Here is a 19,457-nt window from a genome sequence, read left to right as displayed (position 1 = left end):
TCAACCACAGTGGCCTTTTTTTTTTTAACTGAGGGTTTTTGCACATTACAGAACATGCACCTGTTATTTTGCTCATAATAACACAAAATACTGAGAATGGAACAGAAATGCAAAGAATAATGTGTATGACATCAACTTGCACAGCACTGTAGACTCTGCAAATGTTTCTGCAAACTGTGAAAGATAAATTTTACCCTGTCAGTTTAACTACGAAGAGGACAGCTGCATTGATTTTTATCACTTCCAGTATTACTACTGCATCATCTGCCATGGGTTGGTTTACGAGAGTATCACTACCACCTTGTAAAATACTGCTGGGACTAATAAAATCTTTCATACAAGATCTTTTGTGAGTGTAAGTTCAAAAATGTTAACAGCAAAATAAAGTGAAAGAGTTAAACTATAACAGTGCACCAGATATAACAGGATGTATGTACTGTATGTGTGATTAAAGTAGAGCTACATGTAGTGGAGTACTCAAGCAATGCTCACCTTAAACATGCACTTACTTGCACAGTACCTGGATAAATGTACTTTTAGTGGCTTTGTACCCCAGTTGCTCACACACTTCGCTGTTACTTAGACAAGCAGCGCCCTCTGCTGTTTATGACTAACAATCAACACAAAGCAGGGCTGCTTGTAAAAAAGTGTTAATCATATGATTTTCCATTAATTTCCACATTTAAAAACGTGTTCAGAGTCAAACTGCCATGACAGTATGAGATACCCAATCACATCAAAGAAAATGCTTACAAGAAATGGTCCCCAAATAGAGTTGGTATCTACTTTTAAATATCTAGGATCTTTAGTTGATGACCATTTTACTTTTAAGGAGCACATTCAATATATGGTAAAAAAATTGAAACACCTATTAGGATTTTATTACAGAAATAAGTCTTGCTTTTCTTTTTGTGTGAAACAGAAGCTGTGTGGAAACAACCTTTTTGCCTGTTCTTGACTACGGAGGTATGTTGTATATGAAGCCTTCTGCTGGTTGTCTTAGCATGCTGGATAGAGTGTACCATGGGGCGCTGAGATTCATTATCAAATGTGGTCCCCTTACTCACCATTGTGAGCTCTATTCTAAGTTAACTGGACATGTGTAAGTGCCCAACGTCTCATTCATTGGTATGTGTTTATTTACAGAACAATTCTGGGTATTGTTCCTTCCTATTTGTCTTGTCTTTTAACAAGGAAACATGGAAGTCACAATCTCCGATCGATGGATACTCTGCAATTTGTCGTCCCCAAAGTACGATCTGAACAGGGCAAGAAAGCATTTAGGTTTTCTGCACCTGATGCTTGGAATAATTACAGTCTAAACTTCAACTTCAAGCCCTTGTTACACTGAATGAGTTTAAAGTTCTGGTGAAATCATTACAGCTTAACTTGTCTTTGTGAAAGTGTTATATGTGAGCAAGTTTAATGTTGTTAATTTTATCTGTTGTTTACTGTTTTTGATGTGACTATGCTGTTGCCCTCTTGGCCACGTCTCCCTGGTAAAGTAGACCTCTGATCTCAATGGGACTAACCCAGTTTAAATAAATGCTAAATAGATTAAAAAAAACAAAACACCTGTACCGTACAATGCTGTTAAACATACAGATTACTATCACTGTCTGCACCGAAAATCATTTTCTTTTTAACAATACTGAGGACAAGTAAAAATTAAAAACATGTTTTTTTAAAAACATTTTTTCTTCATGACAAGATGATTTCATGACGTGATTTTGACATGTCAAAGCAGATAAAGCACAAGTTCATAATCAAATTGCTGATGGTTACTGTATCTGTGACAGTTTCAGGATCCTTTTATTTTCCATCACGGCTGAATGCTTAAAGAGAACAGAGACATTGTTCAAGTATTAGTTTTTTATTAAAGAGTAACTGCACACTATTAAAAGTCAAATTTAAAGCTTTTTTGACTTAACCAAGCAAAATTTATAATTCTTTCCTTAGTAGAACAAATATATATTATAGTAATCTTTTACTACTTTAATACTTTCTAACATAAGAGTTTGCATTATCTGACAACAATAACAATAATGTGCTTGTACAGGGGTTTTAACAGGTTGCAGTCAATGGAAGTGAATGTTAAAAATGTCTTTTCTTGATTTTTTTGTCTTAAAAATAATTAAAAGTGGACAAAAATAACAGTGCTCGAACCTAGTTTAAAAAAATAAACACACCACAACGATGACAAGTGACTGAATCATGCTTCATTGAGCTCATAGGAGCAGATTCATGCAATGTGTAAACCTACGAATTATTCTCTGCGCTTTAGGCCTACAGGAGCTTTTCCATTCTGATTATTGTGACTTTGGCCAGCGATACAATCCAGGAGGGAGCCTCTGTTTTGGTGTGTGACACCACAATGCTGAACCCCAGTTTGTTGTACAGGGCCACAGCAGCCATCTGGGTGGAGCTAGTCTCCAGCACCACCTTGGAGAATCCTCGTTCCTTGCAGAAATTAATCACGGTCTGAGCCAACCTGAGGCCCAGACCCAGGCGTCTGCACTGCTGTGAGATGATCATTCTGAACAGCTCCCCATGTTTTTCCTTCCTGCTGTGTTTTGCCATTACAGCCACCATACCGAGGACCTGCGGCCTCCCATCAACCTCAGCCTCAGCCACCCAGAAACAGTCATCTGGTCTGCTCAGATAGTTTCCAGGGATGTCCTGCATGTCTGTCCGAAGTCTCTCTCTGACGTAGCTGTCATAGAGCTCATAAGAGCAGTAGTAGATGAGGCCCACCCATACTGCAGGTAACAGCACAGCCCCCAACACAGAGCCAAGGAGGTGTCCAGCAACACACAGAGCCAGGGTGACGGCGAGGTAGAGAGGGCTGGTCATGGCGTTGCGGAAACATGGACCGATGTGCTCCCGGATGCCGATGCTGAACAGGGTCAGCACTGTATCCTTATCTGAGGGACGATACCGACGGATCACCAGCTGCATGACAAGAATAGCTGCAGAAAACAAAAAATATATCTGAAATTTTGAAACTTAATTTCACTTAGGCTAAGATAAGATAGGACAAGATAACAGAACATAACAAAAGATGAGATACTATTAAACTGAATTTAAACCAAAAGAAATTCTTGTTTTCAGACATTGCTTAGAAAATTTAATGTCACCACACAGGGCAAATTGTTACACTTGTTTGTATGAGTGAAAGACATAAATATACCATATATCTATGGCTAATCTACCCACAAGATTAGCCATAGATATATGGTATTAGAATAGTGTTACTTTTAAACTGACAACTAAGTAAGGAAAGTATGGTTTTACCTTGCTAGGTAAAACGCTATTCTAAAGTAGGAAACGACGAAATGAACATAATCCAACTAGATATATGGTATGTTTTGCCCCTGGTTCTCCCCTGACCTGGCTGACTTGATCCTTCAGAAAAACATCTCATGGCGGAGAGCCAGGTTCTCCCAGTCTCCTGGCGACTGGCTTGCCTTTAGGCAATACAGGAATAAAACCATGCAGGCAATGAGGACAGTCATGGAGAGGCTAGTTCACAAACACCTAAGCCATTTCATTATCTTGAGCTATATATTGTCAGATTTGCACACAGGTTTCAGAACTGGCCATACCACTATCCTGAACATCCTTGATGACGTCTTTACCGCTATGGACAACAAGCAGGCCAGCATAACCACCTTCATAGACCTATCTATATAAATGATGTGGCCAAAGCTACTGGTGCCTCCTGGAAGACACCTCTACGCTGATGACACCATTATTTACTCCACTGGCCTATCACTTCACTCTGCTGCATCTACCCTCCAACTCAGGCTTACTTCAATCAAGGAGTCTTTTCATGACCTTCGCTTGTGCCTCAGTTCCAAGAAAACAAATGTATGCTATTCAACCGGACAAACTGTGTCTTCAGCCCCCCCCAAAGATCACCTGTGCAGATGGCTCAGATGTGGAGTTTGTCAACTCCTACAAGTACCTTGGTCTCTGGATGAACTCTTCACTCTCTTTCATTCCTCATATCATTATTCTACAGGATAAAATCAAATCTAGACTGGAGTTCCTTTACCGTAATAAGGCCTCCTTTACATACTCTGCCAAAAAAACTCTAGTGAAGCTGACCATCCTTCCCATGTTCGACTACGGCAATGTCACCTATAAAATGGCCCTAAGTACACCTTTCTCCACCCACCACTGTGACCTTTACAAACTGGTGGGTTGGTCCTCCCTTTACACCAGGTGACTCCAGCACTGGCTTTTACTCATCTGCAAGACTCTGTCAGGGAAGACGTCTCAATACCTCTCCAACCTCCTACACCCTTCCCATAACAACTACCACCTGAGGTCCAGTGATCTCATAACACTCTCTATCCCAAGGTTTGCACTGTCTCTGGCCGGAATTCCTTTCACTTTGCGGCAGCAATCAATTGGAATGAAAACCTCCAAAAATCTCCGAAACTATCATTTCTTCCAGAACTTTACATGTTTAAGCAGAAGCTGCTGCAGGCCCTTGCTAACTACTGCACATGCTGACCGTTTTCACTGAATTGCTAGCATTAATTTAGGCTGTTTTTAATCTCAGGTTAAACACTTGTGCATCCTTTTTTGTATATGTATTGTTTATTAGTTATCTTTCTTCTGCTGGGGCCTCTTGCCAGGTCATCCTTGTAAATGAGAAATTGTTCTCGACTGATCTTACCTGGTAAAATAAAGAATCAATAAACAAGATCATCTTTCAAATATTAACTGTGTGACAGCCCAAGTGCTGTACTGCTTGCTCAATTATTTACTTGAATATCTATTTTATTGCCACTTAATACTTTACACAGGGGAACACTGCACTTTTTACTATGCTATAGGTGAAGTTATTAGTTACTTTACAAAAGTAAAATGTTTGCACACAAGCATGAAATATCATGCTTTCATATAAATTAAACAGAGTGGAATTCATTAGTTGAAGGACAGAAAATTAGGTATCTGTTGAGGTTTGGACACTCTTACTTTAGGCTCTGGGTAACTTTGACAAGAATCTTCAATCATTTTATTTTCAATACAATTAGCAAGCTGATCCATTATGAAAACAATTAGTAGTTGCAGCTCTGCTAACTGCTTAAAAAATGCTAGTTTAACACATGTGAAATTCAATAATCTTACATATAACAGTAAATCTGTCACAGGGTTCTTACACTTATATTTGTCTGATTATCCTTAAATATCTGTAAATAAGTGACAGTTTAACATTTTTATTGGAGTCTTGTTTATGTTGTGGTTAAAACCGACTAGCCCAAACTGTAAGAGAACAGAACAGTGGTCATACCATGAACTAAATTAAGGCTAACATCATGATTTAATCAAAGATACATAAGTTTTCACCAGTTGAACTACTACAGACTTAGTGTTGGCTAACTTCACTGGACCACAAGCCTGTTTATGTGCCAGAAACCGCTGTTTAATTCATTCAACACTAATACCTCATTCAGCGACATGCTGCACAGTAACACCATATTTTACAGAAAACTGATGCTCTCTTACTTGCACAGATTGCCAGTTAACAGTCCAGATAACAGAGGAGAAGCTGTGTGAACCAGCGAGAAAGTTCAAACACACAACCAGGACACTTATCGATGATCCTTAAAGCCTTCTCCTGGGTTTATGTTGGGTCAAAGTACAGCCATAAAAGACACTTAAGACACATAATCAAACATGGTCGAAGGAACTGTTATTTTTCAAAGTGACCATTTCGATCACGGTGGCAACCAAAGACGCTCAGTGGCAATCACTTGTTGCTGGGCTCCTAGATCCCTCCATTATTTCTCAGGCAATTTTGATTTGCAAACAATGCTGATATTCACTTCTACCAGCTTTAATTACCTTGTTTCTGGAAAAAAAAGAAAAAAAAAGCAGTCACTAAAGGTAGCCAATATTAACTTTGATTTATTTATTTTCAATATGGACACGTATCTTCACATAATCAAACAAATGCAAAATCAATAATATAATCATCAAAGTGTTCCCATGTCTGAAACTAAACTTTACATGACCACGTTTGGTAGATTTTAAGTCCAATATGGCATACAGGCTTCATCTCCAAATTTAGCTTTCATGGTTTAAAAATATGACTTTCTAATCTTTAAACATTAAAAATCAAACAAATGATTAAAAATCGAACAAATGATTAAGACTTAAGAATGTGCTTAATGGGAATGTCTTCTGTGAAAAAAGATTATTTTAGAAGCACCTGCTATAATGACCAATCATTAGGCAGCGTTATGTATCTCTAAACTAAATGTTCTTTACTGTAAACCGCAGATTGGTGTAACAGTACACTCACCATGTATTTGTCTGTATATTACTTCTCAAGTTTCTGCTGATCTTGTTGCACCATGTAGCTGGGAGACGTTAGTCCTTTTTCATTCTTATTGATCTGTTAAGCTTCTAATTCCAGCTCAGTCTCGTGTTACATTAATGACATATCAGTGTTGCCATAATTACCAGTTTGTAAAATACTGTTCAGCATTCAAGTTAAAAGTGTGACTGGGAGGGTTGAATTTTTCTAAAAGTTTTAATAAAGCAGACTTGGAGCTGCCAGCATAAGTAAGCAAACGAGAATGTTTTGCAGTGAAAGTCTATGCTTGTGAGTGTTAAAAATGTGTTTTCTTGATTTTTTTTGTATAAAAAACAATTAAAAATAAGAATTTGAGCATAAAATTACAGTACTTGCCTCTAGTTTAAAAACATCCACACATATTACAGCAGTGAAAAGTGACTGAATCAGGCTCCAGTGAGCTCATATGAGCAGCTGAATGTAATGTGTAAACCTGTGAATTGGTCCTGCTAGTGTTACTTCTTGGTTTGTATCTTAAACAAATGGCGCTTTTCTACTAGCACTTACTCAGCTCGACTCTTGTGAGGTTTTCCATTAGGACGTAGTATCTGGTACCGGGTACTATTTTAGTTCCTACTTGGCTGGGATTCCAAGAGAGCTGAGTCGAGCCGACAATGTGACGTCTACAGAGTGCAGGCCACTGATTGGACAGGGAGCGATGACACTACACAGCATGCATATTTTAATACCTAATAGTGATAAATTGCAGCCATTACAGGGTCGTACATGGGACTGATATATGATAACTGTAGCGAACTAGCATTAACTTGTCCTCTTGTATATAATCTTCTACATATTTATAAGAAGAAAAAAACATCTGTATATAATGGTTTTTTTTTCTGCAATTTTTGCACTGTTTCTTTTTCTTATCTATTCCTGCACTGCCTTTATACTTTTTCTTTGGAGCTGCTGTAACGGTGAACTTTCCCCACTGTGGGATCAATAAAGTTTATCCTTATCCTCATACGTCATCTAGTTCATATCCTCTTGTCTTTGGCTTGATACTGCTGTATCGCCTCCCAAACTCTCCTGTTCTCCTCAGCTTTCTCTGACTCTCTTCTTTTACTTTGAATCTGACAAAAAGCCACAGACCGAGCAGCAGGTGTACCATCGCCTCATTGGTCGGACCACCGTGCTATGACGACTTCACCCACGATGAGGTGGTACTCAATTGCAGTGTTTCCTCTAGGATTTTTTTCAGCAGTGGTGGCAGGCTCTCAGGAAGCCGTGGCGGCGTAAACAAATGACACTTGCTGCAGATTTTACTTGCGCAACCTATTTTTTGAATGGCCAGTTGAAAATAGCTTTTTAACAGCTGAATGTAAATATTAAAAAAAAATAATAATTTTGAACAAGCTCATCTGAAAATGCAGTCAGCAGTTACATCATGGCATGTAGATATTAGCTTAATGCTATCAATTAGTTTACTCACCTCAGCGACACTGAGTTGGCACCGGGCCCAATTAACTTAAGCTACTGATATGTTACATAACGTTAGCTGGCCATCAATATTTTGCAAATGTCTGTTTAACTTGTAAAATCTATATGAGTTATCTTAAGCTAATAATTTTTCTCCGGTAAGTCCCTGCCCAATTTTCCAAGACGACACTCCTCTGACTCTGACCACTTTCAAGGCTGCGCTCCTGCGAGTAATTAACATCGTATCTACCCCCCAAAGAGTAGATACTGAGCAAGATAGTTATCTGTAGTTTACCTTAGTACATGCGAGTATCCGACCCTCTGCTGCGAAGGTAGAAACATGCAACGGTGGTGTATTTGCAACAATAAAAATTTTTTTAAAAAATAAAGAAATTTGAAGGAGTGGTGGCTAGGATTTAGGAATGGCGGCCCGTCACTCCTAAATGAATGTAGAGGAAACACTGCAATTGTAATGGAAAACTGATTCGAGTCAAGTCGAGTAGGTGCTAGTGGAAAAGCGCCTAAAGTGTTTTGGTGTGACTCATAGCCTATACATAATGCTTTCAGTGAAGTATTATCAGTGCAAAAGCTTCAACTACTGTCAGAGGAACTGAGCAGGAACATAACATCCGTTGATGAGGGCTACTTTAGGCCTACAGGAGTTTTTCCATTCTAACAACTGTGACTTTGGCCAGCGATACAACCCATGACGGAGCCTCTGTTGCGGTGTGTGAGCCCACAATGCTGAACCCCAGTTTGTTGTACAGGGCCATAGCAGCCGTCTGGGTGGAGCTAGTCTCCAGCACCACCTTGGAGAATCCTCGTTCCTTACAGAAGTCAACCCCAGTCTGAGCCAACCTGAGGCCCAGACCCAGGCGTCTGCATTGCTGTGAGATGATCATTCTGAACAGCTCCCCGTGTTTTTCCTTCCCGCTGTGTTTGGCCATTACAGCCACCATACCGAGGACCTGCGGCCTCCCATCAACCTCAGCCTCAGCCACCCAGAAACAGTCATCTGGTCTGCTCAGATAGTTTCCAGGGATGTCCTGCATGTCTGTCCGAAGTCTCTCTCTGACGTAGCTGTCATAGAGCTCATAAGAGCAGTAGTAGATGAGGCCCACCCATACTGCAGGTAACAGCACAGCCCCCAACACAGAGCCAAGGAGGTGTCCAGCAACACACAGAGCCAGGGTGATGGCGAGGTAGAGAGGGCTGGTCATGGCGTTGCGGAAACATGGACCGATGTGCTCCCGGATGCCGATGCTGAACAGGGTCAGCACTGTATCCTTATCTGAGGGACGATACCGACGGATCACCAGCTGCATGATGAGAAGAGCTGCAGAGAAAACAAAAAATATATATCTGAAATCTTTGTATCACTTGGGCTAAGATAGGACAAGATAACATAACACACCACACTGGACCTTGACCTGGGCCGGTATCTTCAGATTATCTTCCTCCCTCAACCTCACCATCCCTCCTGCCCGTATGACCACCATGGGCTCCAGACCCTTCAGCCGTTGTGCCCCCTACCTCTAAAACTCCCTCCCATCTGACATCTGAAAGATTGGCACACTGGACATTTTCAAATGCCATCTCAAAACCCACCTGCTCAAACAAGCCTACTCTCTTTGACTTCCATTCCTCTTTCTTCTTCTGTTGTTTTAAAATTGCTAAATTTCCTCCTTTAAATTTTTTAACATCTTTATGTTGCTTATTTGAATGTGTTTTAACTCAGTGTATGTGAGAGACTGATTGCAAGAGACTGGACAAGATTCAATTTTACTGTTGTAATTTGTTGACAGGCCACGTCATTGCGATACAGAAAGGAAAACAGTGCTGCATAGCATAAAGAAAAAAACAAAAGCAGAAATGTGAACATAGGACTATCTCCTTAGGGAAAACTGTACATGCAGTGCTGTAGGAATTACAGTGCAGTCTTCCTACACCTCCTGACATTCCTGTCTGTTGGGCCACAAATTCTCATCTACATCACAAATATCTTCTCTTGTGTCTTTGAGCGATTTCAGAAAACCCTAACCCTTCACACATTTCCCTTCGTTAGAGAAAGTCAAGATTCACCTGGGAGCAATTTACCAATTCAGGACAGATTTAGAAAAAACGCCCAATGGAAATGTATAGAAACATCATTGACATATTATGACAACTTGTTCAACCATTTTGCACATAAAGACTTACGCGATGAACTAATGCCTACATGTTGTGGAGGGTGAGACTATTCAACAGAGACCCATTAGAATACATTTTGATCAACATAAGCAGCTGATAATGTAGGAACCAGCAGATACATAATCATTTGCATGGATGTACCAAAGCATTTGCAACTTGTTCAAAGAAATGAGAAACTGCTTTTTTGATCTGCACAAGTGACACAATGATGTGAAGGCTGAACAAGTAGTTTTGAGAATTTTAGTTCTGATCTGAGAAATGTACCAAAGCAACTGAGAAAAACTGTAAAAGAGAAGTTCAATAACATTCAATAATCTCATATATAAGAGCAGATTTTTCACAGGGTCTCTTTAATACTGAGGTGCAGGACTTTCCCTTGTAATGAAGTCTTGTTTACCTTGTGGTTAATAACTCCTCCAACCCTGCACCAGCTAGCTAACAGTTTAGTTTCAACAGTTAGCTGTCTTCACTCGACCACAGACCTGTTTATGTGCCAGAAACCGCTGTTTAACTCATTCAACACCAACACTAAATACCTCATTCATCTACAGGCTGCACTATAACGCCGTATTTTACAGAAAACTGATGCTCTCTTACTTGCACAGATCGGTCTTTGACGGCTAACGGTCCTTATAATGTTAGCGGAGGAGAAGCTCTGAGGAAGTTTAAATAGTTCAAAACACAACCAGGACGAGAACGAAAATATCAGCCTTTTCCTCGATTTTATGTCTGGATGTACGTTAGGTCAAAGTACAGCCGTAAAAGACACCGAGACACACGAAAAAAAAACGTGGTCTACAGGACCCGTTTTCAAAGTGGTTATTTCAACCAGGGCCGGATTAACTCCCCAGGAGGCTCCGGGGCAAACCCTGGTTGTTGGGCCTCTGGAAGCTCTATTATTTCTCAGGCACCCCAAAGTAGGAAAATAAGAAAATAACTAAAAATAACTGAAACTATTTTTGATTTTAAAAACAATGCCTAAATTCACTTCTACTAGATTCTCAAAAGCATTAATTAATTAATTTATTGTTTTTGATTGATTGAGATATTTATTTTGAAGATGTAAAGACAAGTACCAAGAAAACAAGGAAGTAGGTAGATAGATAGATAGATAGACTGCAGATAGATAGATAGATAGATAGATAGATAGATAGATAGATAGATAGATAGATAGATAGATAGATAGATAGATAGATAGATAGATAGATTATAGATAGATAGATAGATAGATAGATAGATAGGCTATGCATAGATAGATAGATAGATAGATAGATAGATAGATAGATAGATAGATAGATAGATAGACTACACTGATAGATAGACTATAGATAGATAGATAGATAGACAGATAGATAGATAGATAGACAATAGATAGATAGATAGGTAGATAGATAGATAGACTACATAGATACTTGCTGTATATATACACATACATACAAAACAAAATCATAAAGCAAAAGAAACATTCCACAATTCTGGGCTAGGTCCAGATGGGACCAAGTGGATGAGGAGAAGCTGAGGGAGAAGACCTTTTCTTCTTCCTTCTCATCTTCATCCTTTTGAGTGTTGAAATGCCTCCTACTGCCCCCAAGAGAGTGGATTATTATCACTTTTGTCTGAAACTGGAGTGTAGAGAGGAGAGGGAGGAGAAGATGAATGGGATTTGCGATTCACATACCTTGGGGAAAACAGGCTACATTGTGTTAGTTTCTTTAATTTTTGTCAGTTTGTGCTTTGTTATTCTGCATTTCAAACTAAAAAGTATTCTGTATGTGTTTTTCTGTCTTGCTGTGACATACAACTTAAGGTCCAGAATATATCATCCACTGACTTCTGCATAATCTGTTTCTATGTTAATGTATGCTCAAAAATTAGACTTTTCATGATGACTTCAAGAGTGCAGATTCAAAATCATTGTCATTTCAAATTTTCAGGCATTTACTTTAAGTACATCCTGAGACATTGTTGTTCAAACTCAGCCTCAAATTTCACTGTGACTTGTGAGGGTCACAGTGAAAGCAGATGGCCCCGATGATATAAGATGGAATGTAATGTAAAAATTTTAAATGACAAATTTGAGATGCATTATGTAAATACAGATGTCAGTGCAGTGTTTAATGAAGTCTAGTTTTTCTCAGACAGAATGTCATCACATGGCTTGTATCTCAGATGTGTCACCTCCTCACCAGGTAGGAGAAAGAGCGTAGATGCTGCCGAACTGAAGGAGTTTGAGACACAAGCCCAGTGTCTGGGCTGGTCCAAACCGCTACTCTTAAGCACAGATCACGGTGAGACTCTTATCAGTTTTTTAAAGAATTTAAAAAACCTCTGAAGCAAACATACAAACATATTGAATATGCATCAATGTCGTCAGTACAGACAGAAACAGCAGGATGCTGCTGATATTTTTTATTTAAAAAAAAAAACAACAATATGAAATACTTTGTATGAATTGCCTTGCATATTAAAGCATGTTCTTTATGCTGTCAATATTTAACTCTGTTTCATCTTCTTTTTCTGATTTCCATGTACAGATTATGAAAACTGCGTAACTGTTTGCGTAACTGCCTCGTCAATGATGTCATTGACGAGGCAGTGGCAACCACCTTCTTTACCAAGATGTATGAGAGGGTGAAAAGCATGCATCACAAAGTAACTGAGTGCATCAAAGACAGTCTTCTTGCCTCCCTTCCAGCTTCCATTTTTCAGAAGTAAATAACCATTGTTTGATGAGCAATGATGTTTAGATCATGTAAGACATGAATATCAATTTTCATCTCTTGACTGGAATGTAAATAAAGACAGGCTTAGTATTCCACTTCCTTCAGCAGTGCATGTGTCAATCACAGCAACAAAATATGTTGTGTGTGCATCTGTGTGTGCTTACAAGTGCGTTCGGGTTCATCTTTAACTCTCATCAGTACACGTGGCAAAACCAACTTCATCCGTACACTTGAGGTCCAGCTGGACCCCAGTAGTATTTCATCTGTTTCATATTTCTGTACCTGTCCATATACTCTCAATGTATATTATTCTAAAACGTGTAGATACAAATATGAAAGAAACAATGAAATTACTATTGATGATTACTGTCGTGTATTGCTTACAATGTCAGCGCAAGAACTCCTGAATTGAAATGAAACACAATGATACTGAAGCAGTCATCACAACAGCAACATAACACAAACATCAGAAAATAAAAGATGCACAGTCCTGCTGGGGTCTGGCTGAGGTCCGCATGGACCCCAAATGATTTTTCTATATATACACGACAAACCTGGTTGGAATCAAATAAGCTTTGGTTTATGTGATGTCAACTATGTGGGTGACAACTACCTAAATGGACTGAAAAATCCAACTTGTAAATAAAAAAATATGACAATTTATATACCCCTGGGGTCCACATGGATCCCAGGTGTACTGATGAAGGTTAAACAAGTCTACAGCAGTGCTTGTGGTCCTGTGATGCTATACTTTGACACAAAGGTAATAAATACTAACACAGTGGTGATGCTGACTTGCTGACACTAAACAGATTTAATGTTTATCACGTTCATTATGTGTTGTGGTAACGGTACACAACATTCACTCTTTGGTAAATGCTGTTTGGTACGTTGTGCTACATTTCTTTACCTGATATTAAGTTCAGCAAATATTTCCATCTTGAAATACCCTAAAATAATAATAATAATAATAATAGTAATAATAATAATAATAATAATAGTAATAATAATAATAATAATAATAATAATAATAATAATAATAATAATAATAATAATAATAATAATAATAATAATAATAATGTTATTGTTTTGTATGATTGTTACTATTTTATTTACATTGGAACAGCTGCTTCACCACAGCCATGTCCTCATAAGTCCATTTATTTTCAGCATTAGCATATGGTGTGTTATAGTTTTTTTGATTTTTCTTTATGTTGTTGTTTTACTTCAGTGTTTCAGGTGTTCTACAGGCCATAACTACAAATAAATAAATTTAAAATTAATAAATAAGTTGGAAAAAATGCACTGAACATCTCTGATTTGAAGATTAGGGTTAAAATGAGGCAAATTAATGAGATGGGCATGCAAATATGGATATTTGTGTGTACTATTTTGAAACTCTGCAGCTGTGTGGATGTTTGGGGAAGTCACTTTGAGGTTTGAGTATATTTGATACACCGGCACCTTGACAAAGTGACAAGAGGAAATGTTTGCAGTGATCTTCATGCAAGAAATATCGTGAAACACGTCTTCTTCAACACAAGGATGAAATCATAGTTGGATGTATGATTTGCATTGGCACTTATTTTTTACAACAGATGTCCTAATTTTCATGCAGCAGAGCAGACCTCAGCATGAAGGCCTGTGACTTCTTCCTAAACACCAATTTTTGCTTACCTCCGTCTAGTCATATAAATAGTTTGGCTTCCATTTGCTTCGAGAACGCCATCAGGAATTGACTTCTGCTGCTGCAAGCGCTGAGAAATTTCACTTTAAAAATTGACAAGTAACTCATCTTTCCAGAAACAATGCTCGCTGTGAACAGTCATGACATGGACAGAATAAAATGGACTACATGTAAGGAGATTAGGTCAAATGAAGTAAACCAGGAAGCATTAAGATGCTAAATCACATAAATGCTCTGCACACAGTAACTGAAAGTCTTTTTATCTATTCAAGTTATGACAGATAGAAACTCATCTCTAAGACACATTAGGCACCAGTGCAGCATAAACTAAAGAGCTTAATGATGTCTTTGTACAAACTGAAACATTGCTTGTCATAATACTTGATATTGTTCTTATATTTGTAGTATCAAGTATTTTAAAGTGTGTACATCACAGAATATAGAGATCAGTCACACGTCAGGTGAAAGTTGCAAAAAACAAAAAAACTCTCACTTCCTGATCAGCTTGAAACTACATTTTTAATAGAATACATTGAGGAGAGTACACTGGTTTTCCATTTCACTCAGAGCCAGATGAGAATATTGATCTTCTTGTGCATCCAATAGAGTTCAGACATGCAGTACTGTGCAAAAAGTATTTAGCTCATTTAGCTTAAAGACTGACATGAAATTAAATGAAAAAGTACAACTAAATGAAGTGAAAAAATAAAGGGCTCAGCTATCACACGGTGAACATACAAATTACACAAATTACAGCAACTGATAAGCTATGAAAGGACACAAGATTGAATAAGCTAAATAGAATAGGTATTGCTTAGTCAAGGAAAATGCACCAATACGTGCGCTCAACAAGGCAGATTTTTAGTCATGAGTCAAAGGAGTGATCACTAAGAACAAAGAGACACACAAACAAGGAAATCTGCATTCAGTTATTGTTGGTCCCACTGTTCATGTTGCTGCTGGGATTGTTGTCTGTTGTCTGGCTTGACTGATATCTTTGATTTTCTGCTGCACATGATGTACCCCGTGTCCAGATCTTCAGATACGCTGCCTTGATTTTTTGTATTTTGAATGCATACACAACTGGGTTGACAGCTGAGTTAGCATGAGAGAGCAAAATACCAACATAGAACGCTGCTACAGGTACATCATTCTGCTTGCCGAAGTAAACAATACAGTTCATTAAGTTGAGAGGGAGCCACGACAGTACAAACAGAGCCAAGACCAGGGACAGAGATCCTGCAAGCTGTTTCTCTTTCTTCAGGTAGTTCTGAGACTGTTTCGGGGTAACGTTGCCTGGTTTCTCGCGAAGGTTTCCTCGAATAGAACAGAAGATATAGCTGTACAATGCAGTCATTACCAACAGCGGTGTCAAGGTGCAGAGAAAAAAATGGAAATAAACCAGGTACGACATGGGGATGACGGCTATAAACTGGCAGACAAATGTAGAATTGACAGACTCAGGCAGGTTTTTGTGGTTGTACCATCCAAGCATGGGAGCAAAACTCAGTGGTATTGCACCAAGCCAACATGCAGCGACCACCAGATAAGAATGTCTCTGGGTTACAGTCCTTTTGTACCTATGAAGAAACACAGCACTTACTGGTGATGCAAACTGTGCATTCTGACATTCAGTGTAAAAACATGTAAAAATAGCATTTAAAATGTAAAGTGTATGCCATTTAACGGGTTGATGAAGGGTGGCTAAAAATGCAAAGCCTGTGATTCAAAGCCATGCCTTGCGCTGCCATCTGAAGAAGTCTTACCTGAGAGGGATATAGACCCGCAGGTAACGGTCCACTGCAATAGCCAGAAGAGAGAGGACTGAAACCAGAGTGAACAGGATGACCACGCAGCTGATGAAGAGACAAGTGTGGAATGAAGTCTCCACTCGTCCGTCCACAACGACAGCCAGCGGTATGGCCACGCAGCCAACCATGAAGTCAGCCACAGCCAGAGACACGATGAGGCAGTATGTGGGCTGCTGAATGCTTTTACTGGTCCACAAAGCCAAGATAACCAGCAAGTTACCGAGACAGCAGCTAACAGCAATGAGCACTTCCATCACCGTGTAAATCACTTCTCCAGCATCCATAGTGCCTCTTAGATGGCAATTATCTGAGTCTGAGCATCAACGCTCTGTGTGCCTTTGTGAATCTTCTGAAGAAGTCCTTCCTCTCAACACGCACCTACAATTTATCTACAGATCTAACCTTAGATAGGTCTGTTGGTTTATGTAAGTTGACAAAAAAGAGACAGGGTGTCTAAAACAGGAGGCCACAAAACCACATCCTTGATGAAATGCAGCGCGGTCGTACCTCGAAACAAACCTATATGCACGGAAGGAGTCAGGACTCGAGCATCTGGTTGTTTGTGCATATGAGGCAAATGCTGGTGCACATATTAGTGTGAAATATATTTCCGCTTATTGAAACTACTTCTTGTTGCGAGCGCAAGTTCAGTGAGTGAGGCTTCCCAAAATAGCCATTGATTGATTTATGTGGAATTGGTACTCTGATAATAAGAGACCCTTTCTTAAAGGTTTCTAATCATTTAGAAATAATATAATTTACTCATAGAACGTTTTCATTTTTGTAAAAATATCACTGTAGCTAAATTTAAGAGCTTCCCTAAGCAGGTCATGTGCTTTGCTCGTTCTTCAATTCCCTCAAAACACACCATGTAAGCTAGTTCTTGACAAACAAATGAAAATGCATACATTCTGACATGGTACCAGTAGTCAGTCCCTCCAGGAATTCATGGTGTTGAATCGCGCGAATTCAACCAATCTCCACGAGTTCCCATTTCCCATCCGCTACCTCAGCGGCCTGCTGACGATCACATCATTGATCCTACTGCAAATCCACCACTGTGACTTATCGGAAATTAAATGATTCAAGGAACAATTGATTAAAATGTGGGGGTGTTTCTGAGTCCCATCAATTCCCGCTGCCCGCCACATATTTACGTCACACGATTCGGTACATACACATGCACAACACACACCTGTGCTCAGTGCAAGGTCAGGTAATGAACAGTCTTGGTGGAGTACTGCGCTCTCTGAATGCTTTTCTTTTTAACTGACATGACAAGCCGTGAGCGTGTGTGTCAATACATGTATGCCAGGAAGTGAAATAAACTTTTTAATCCACTGACAGATATGTCCAAATCTGATTCATTCAATAGTAAATTTTCATTTTGTGCCTTAAATCTACCAACCACTTCTATTTGAGATGAGCAACAGCAGCAGCACTCATGCATCCCCAAACCATGATACTGCCTCCACCATGCTTGACAGTAGGTACTGTACAAGCTGGAGATAATGTTTCGCCTGGCCTTCTGCGCGCCCTCACATTAGCACAGGCATCTCAAACTCAACTTACCTGGGGTCCACTGGACGTAGAGTCTGAGTGAGGCTGGGCCAGATGAAGTATTCCAATAAAAAAGTAGAACTGATTCAATCTTCTCAATCTTTATCATTAACATGAGTGTTTATTCAGAACATAGGCTTCTCTTGCCTATTGCTTGCTGCCAGAGACCTGGTAGCGCTTCCTCTCACAAAGCTGAGCCACATTTGACTTGAGGGCGGAAGCAGTTGAGACACTCTGTGGCTAGAAGATGCTCCCATACCCAGGGGCTATAGCCTCCGATGCAGCTGTCATGAGTTCAAATCCAGCGTTTGACCCTTTGCTGCAGGTCCTTCGCCACTTAACTGTCTCTCACTGCTGTCTTATCAATTAAGTCAGCTGTATTCAACTAAAATTCCAGTCCAGTCAGAGAAAATACATTAAAGCAAAGGTCTGCAACATCATAATGTCTAACTTGAATTAGTGTGATATATGCTGATGTAACCTAGTAGTTTTATTAGTCTGCATGTAATCAATAACTGACTATCAAATAAAAAAAAATTCAGTATGGTTCAAAGACATTTTGACATTTATTAATAAATAACTTTTGATATAACTGTACATCTTAAAATAAAGTGCAAAACTTGAAAAAATAATGATTGAACAACCTGAACCAACTTATATACATCTTTAATACCTAAATCTCAAAAAATGTAAACAATCCAACACTTTTACATTTTTTTTCCTGTCTTCCATCACTCCCCTTATATCCCTGCTGCTGAATGGGAGAACTGAGCTGCAGCTTGGCCGGCCAGTATTTTGAATCGTGGCCTGAAAGGTGTCAGGGTCATTCTCAAACACATTTGGAGTTCACTGGTGAGTCTGGAACGATATTTGGTTTTGATTGTGTTCATAGTTGAGAAAGCTGCCTTGCAGCTGTATGTTGAGCCAAACACGGTCAGCTTGTTCAGGCCTATTTTCCTCTCAGTGTCGCTTTATTTATTTTTCTTTTTTGTCTGTTCTCTCATCTCTGTCCTCGCCTCTCAACTGATATCTGAATGCACTCGCAGATCTGCAATGTTTAGCGCCCGCAATGCAGAAGCTTCATTAGCTAAGTAGTGTCACGTGGGATGGCTGAACTCATATGTAATTGGTCTGTGTGTTTCCTGAGCTGACAACCAATGCTGTAAACACTGGAACAGCTGCACCGGTAAAATAGAAGCAACCTCTCAAATTTAAAATACCACTACAATTTACTGATTATAGGTCAGGGTTCTTATAAGACGGCAACTGGGTACGGATCCAGACCGCGGCCCACCAGTTAGTGACACTTGAATTAAGCGGAGAAAGGCCAAAAAAACAAAAAAAAAAACTTTAAAAAAAAAAAAGAAAAAAAGATGTGTATCAGAAGAAGGCGCAGGCGCACTAACACTAAACTTTAATGTCAAGTAGCGGGCCACAAAATATTGGCTGCGAGTTTGCGACCCCTGCATTAGCAGGAGGAAGATAAAGCTGGAAACTGGACTCATGTGACCACAGAATCTTCTTTCAATTCCTGGATGTCCAGTTCAAGATACCAGTTTGGTTTGACCACTGCTGCTGGAGCTCCTGTGATGTCATTCGGTGGTTTTCCCTGCACATGCGGATTAGGATGCGGCCATTGGGGTGTCCAAAAACTTTTTTCCACCACTGTATTCCTGTCTTTAAAGGGTTTTGAT

At 39.4% G+C, this 19,457-nt stretch overlaps 3 protein-coding genes across 4 annotated transcripts; all 3 read right to left on the bottom strand.

Moving 5' to 3' along the window:
- Positions 1-1,858: 1,858 nt before the first annotated feature.
- Positions 1,859-5,769, bottom strand: LOC111579626 (N-acetyltransferase 8-like). Its single transcript, XM_023286971.3, has 2 exons — positions 5,521-5,769; positions 1,859-2,969 (listed from the first exon to the last, which is right to left on the bottom strand). Exon 2 carries the CDS (start codon positions 2,956-2,958, stop codon positions 2,287-2,289), a length of 672 nt encoding a protein of 223 aa, XP_023142739.2. The 5' UTR covers positions 2,959-2,969; positions 5,521-5,769; the 3' UTR covers positions 1,859-2,286.
- A 135-nt stretch (positions 5,770-5,904) lies between these two features.
- Positions 5,905-10,814, bottom strand: nat8l2 (N-acetyltransferase 8-like 2). Of its 2 annotated transcripts, none has more exons than XM_023286974.3 (2): positions 10,580-10,814; positions 5,905-9,128 (listed from the first exon to the last, which is right to left on the bottom strand). In XM_023286974.3, exon 2 carries the CDS (start codon positions 9,115-9,117, stop codon positions 8,446-8,448), a length of 672 nt encoding a protein of 223 aa, XP_023142742.2. In that variant the 5' UTR covers positions 9,118-9,128; positions 10,580-10,814; the 3' UTR covers positions 5,905-8,445. The 2 variants fall into 2 exon arrangements, with proteins under 2 accessions (XP_023142742.2, XP_054866402.1); XM_055010427.1 differs by lacking the exon at positions 10,580-10,814 and adding an exon at positions 10,380-10,527.
- A 4,078-nt stretch (positions 10,815-14,892) lies between these two features.
- Positions 14,893-16,542, bottom strand: LOC111579627 (adenosine receptor A1-like). The gene is made up of 2 exons (XM_023286973.3): positions 16,159-16,542; positions 14,893-15,972 (listed from the first exon to the last, which is right to left on the bottom strand). Exons 1-2 carry the CDS (start codon positions 16,485-16,487, stop codon positions 15,318-15,320), a joined length of 984 nt encoding a protein of 327 aa, XP_023142741.2. The 5' UTR covers positions 16,488-16,542; the 3' UTR covers positions 14,893-15,317.
- Positions 16,543-19,457: the final 2,915 nt, after the last annotated feature.

This window comes from Amphiprion ocellaris, chromosome 5 (genome assembly GCF_022539595.1).
Source record: "Amphiprion ocellaris isolate individual 3 ecotype Okinawa chromosome 5, ASM2253959v1, whole genome shotgun sequence".
NCBI classification, from domain to species: Eukaryota; Metazoa; Chordata; class Actinopteri; family Pomacentridae; genus Amphiprion; species Amphiprion ocellaris.
Note: the sequence above shows the minus strand (reverse complement) of the source record. Positions and strands in the feature narration are given on the sequence as shown.

Bases quoted from the DNA above. Each gene is read 5' to 3' on its own strand.
- nat8l2 (XM_023286974.3), bottom strand. From the start codon at position 9,117: ATGCAGCTGGTGATCCGTCGGTATCGTCCCTCAGATAAGGATACAGTG.
- LOC111579626 (XM_023286971.3), bottom strand. From the start codon at position 2,958: ATGCAGCTGGTGATCCGTCGGTATCGTCCCTCAGATAAGGATACAGTG.
- LOC111579627 (XM_023286973.3), bottom strand. From the start codon at position 16,487: ATGGATGCTGGAGAAGTGATTTACACGGTGATGGAAGTGCTCATTGCT. The intron at 15,973-16,158 runs GTAAGACTTCTT...GTTTCTTCATAG, and splicing joins CGGGTCTATATCCCTCTCAG to GTACAAAAGGACTGTAACCC.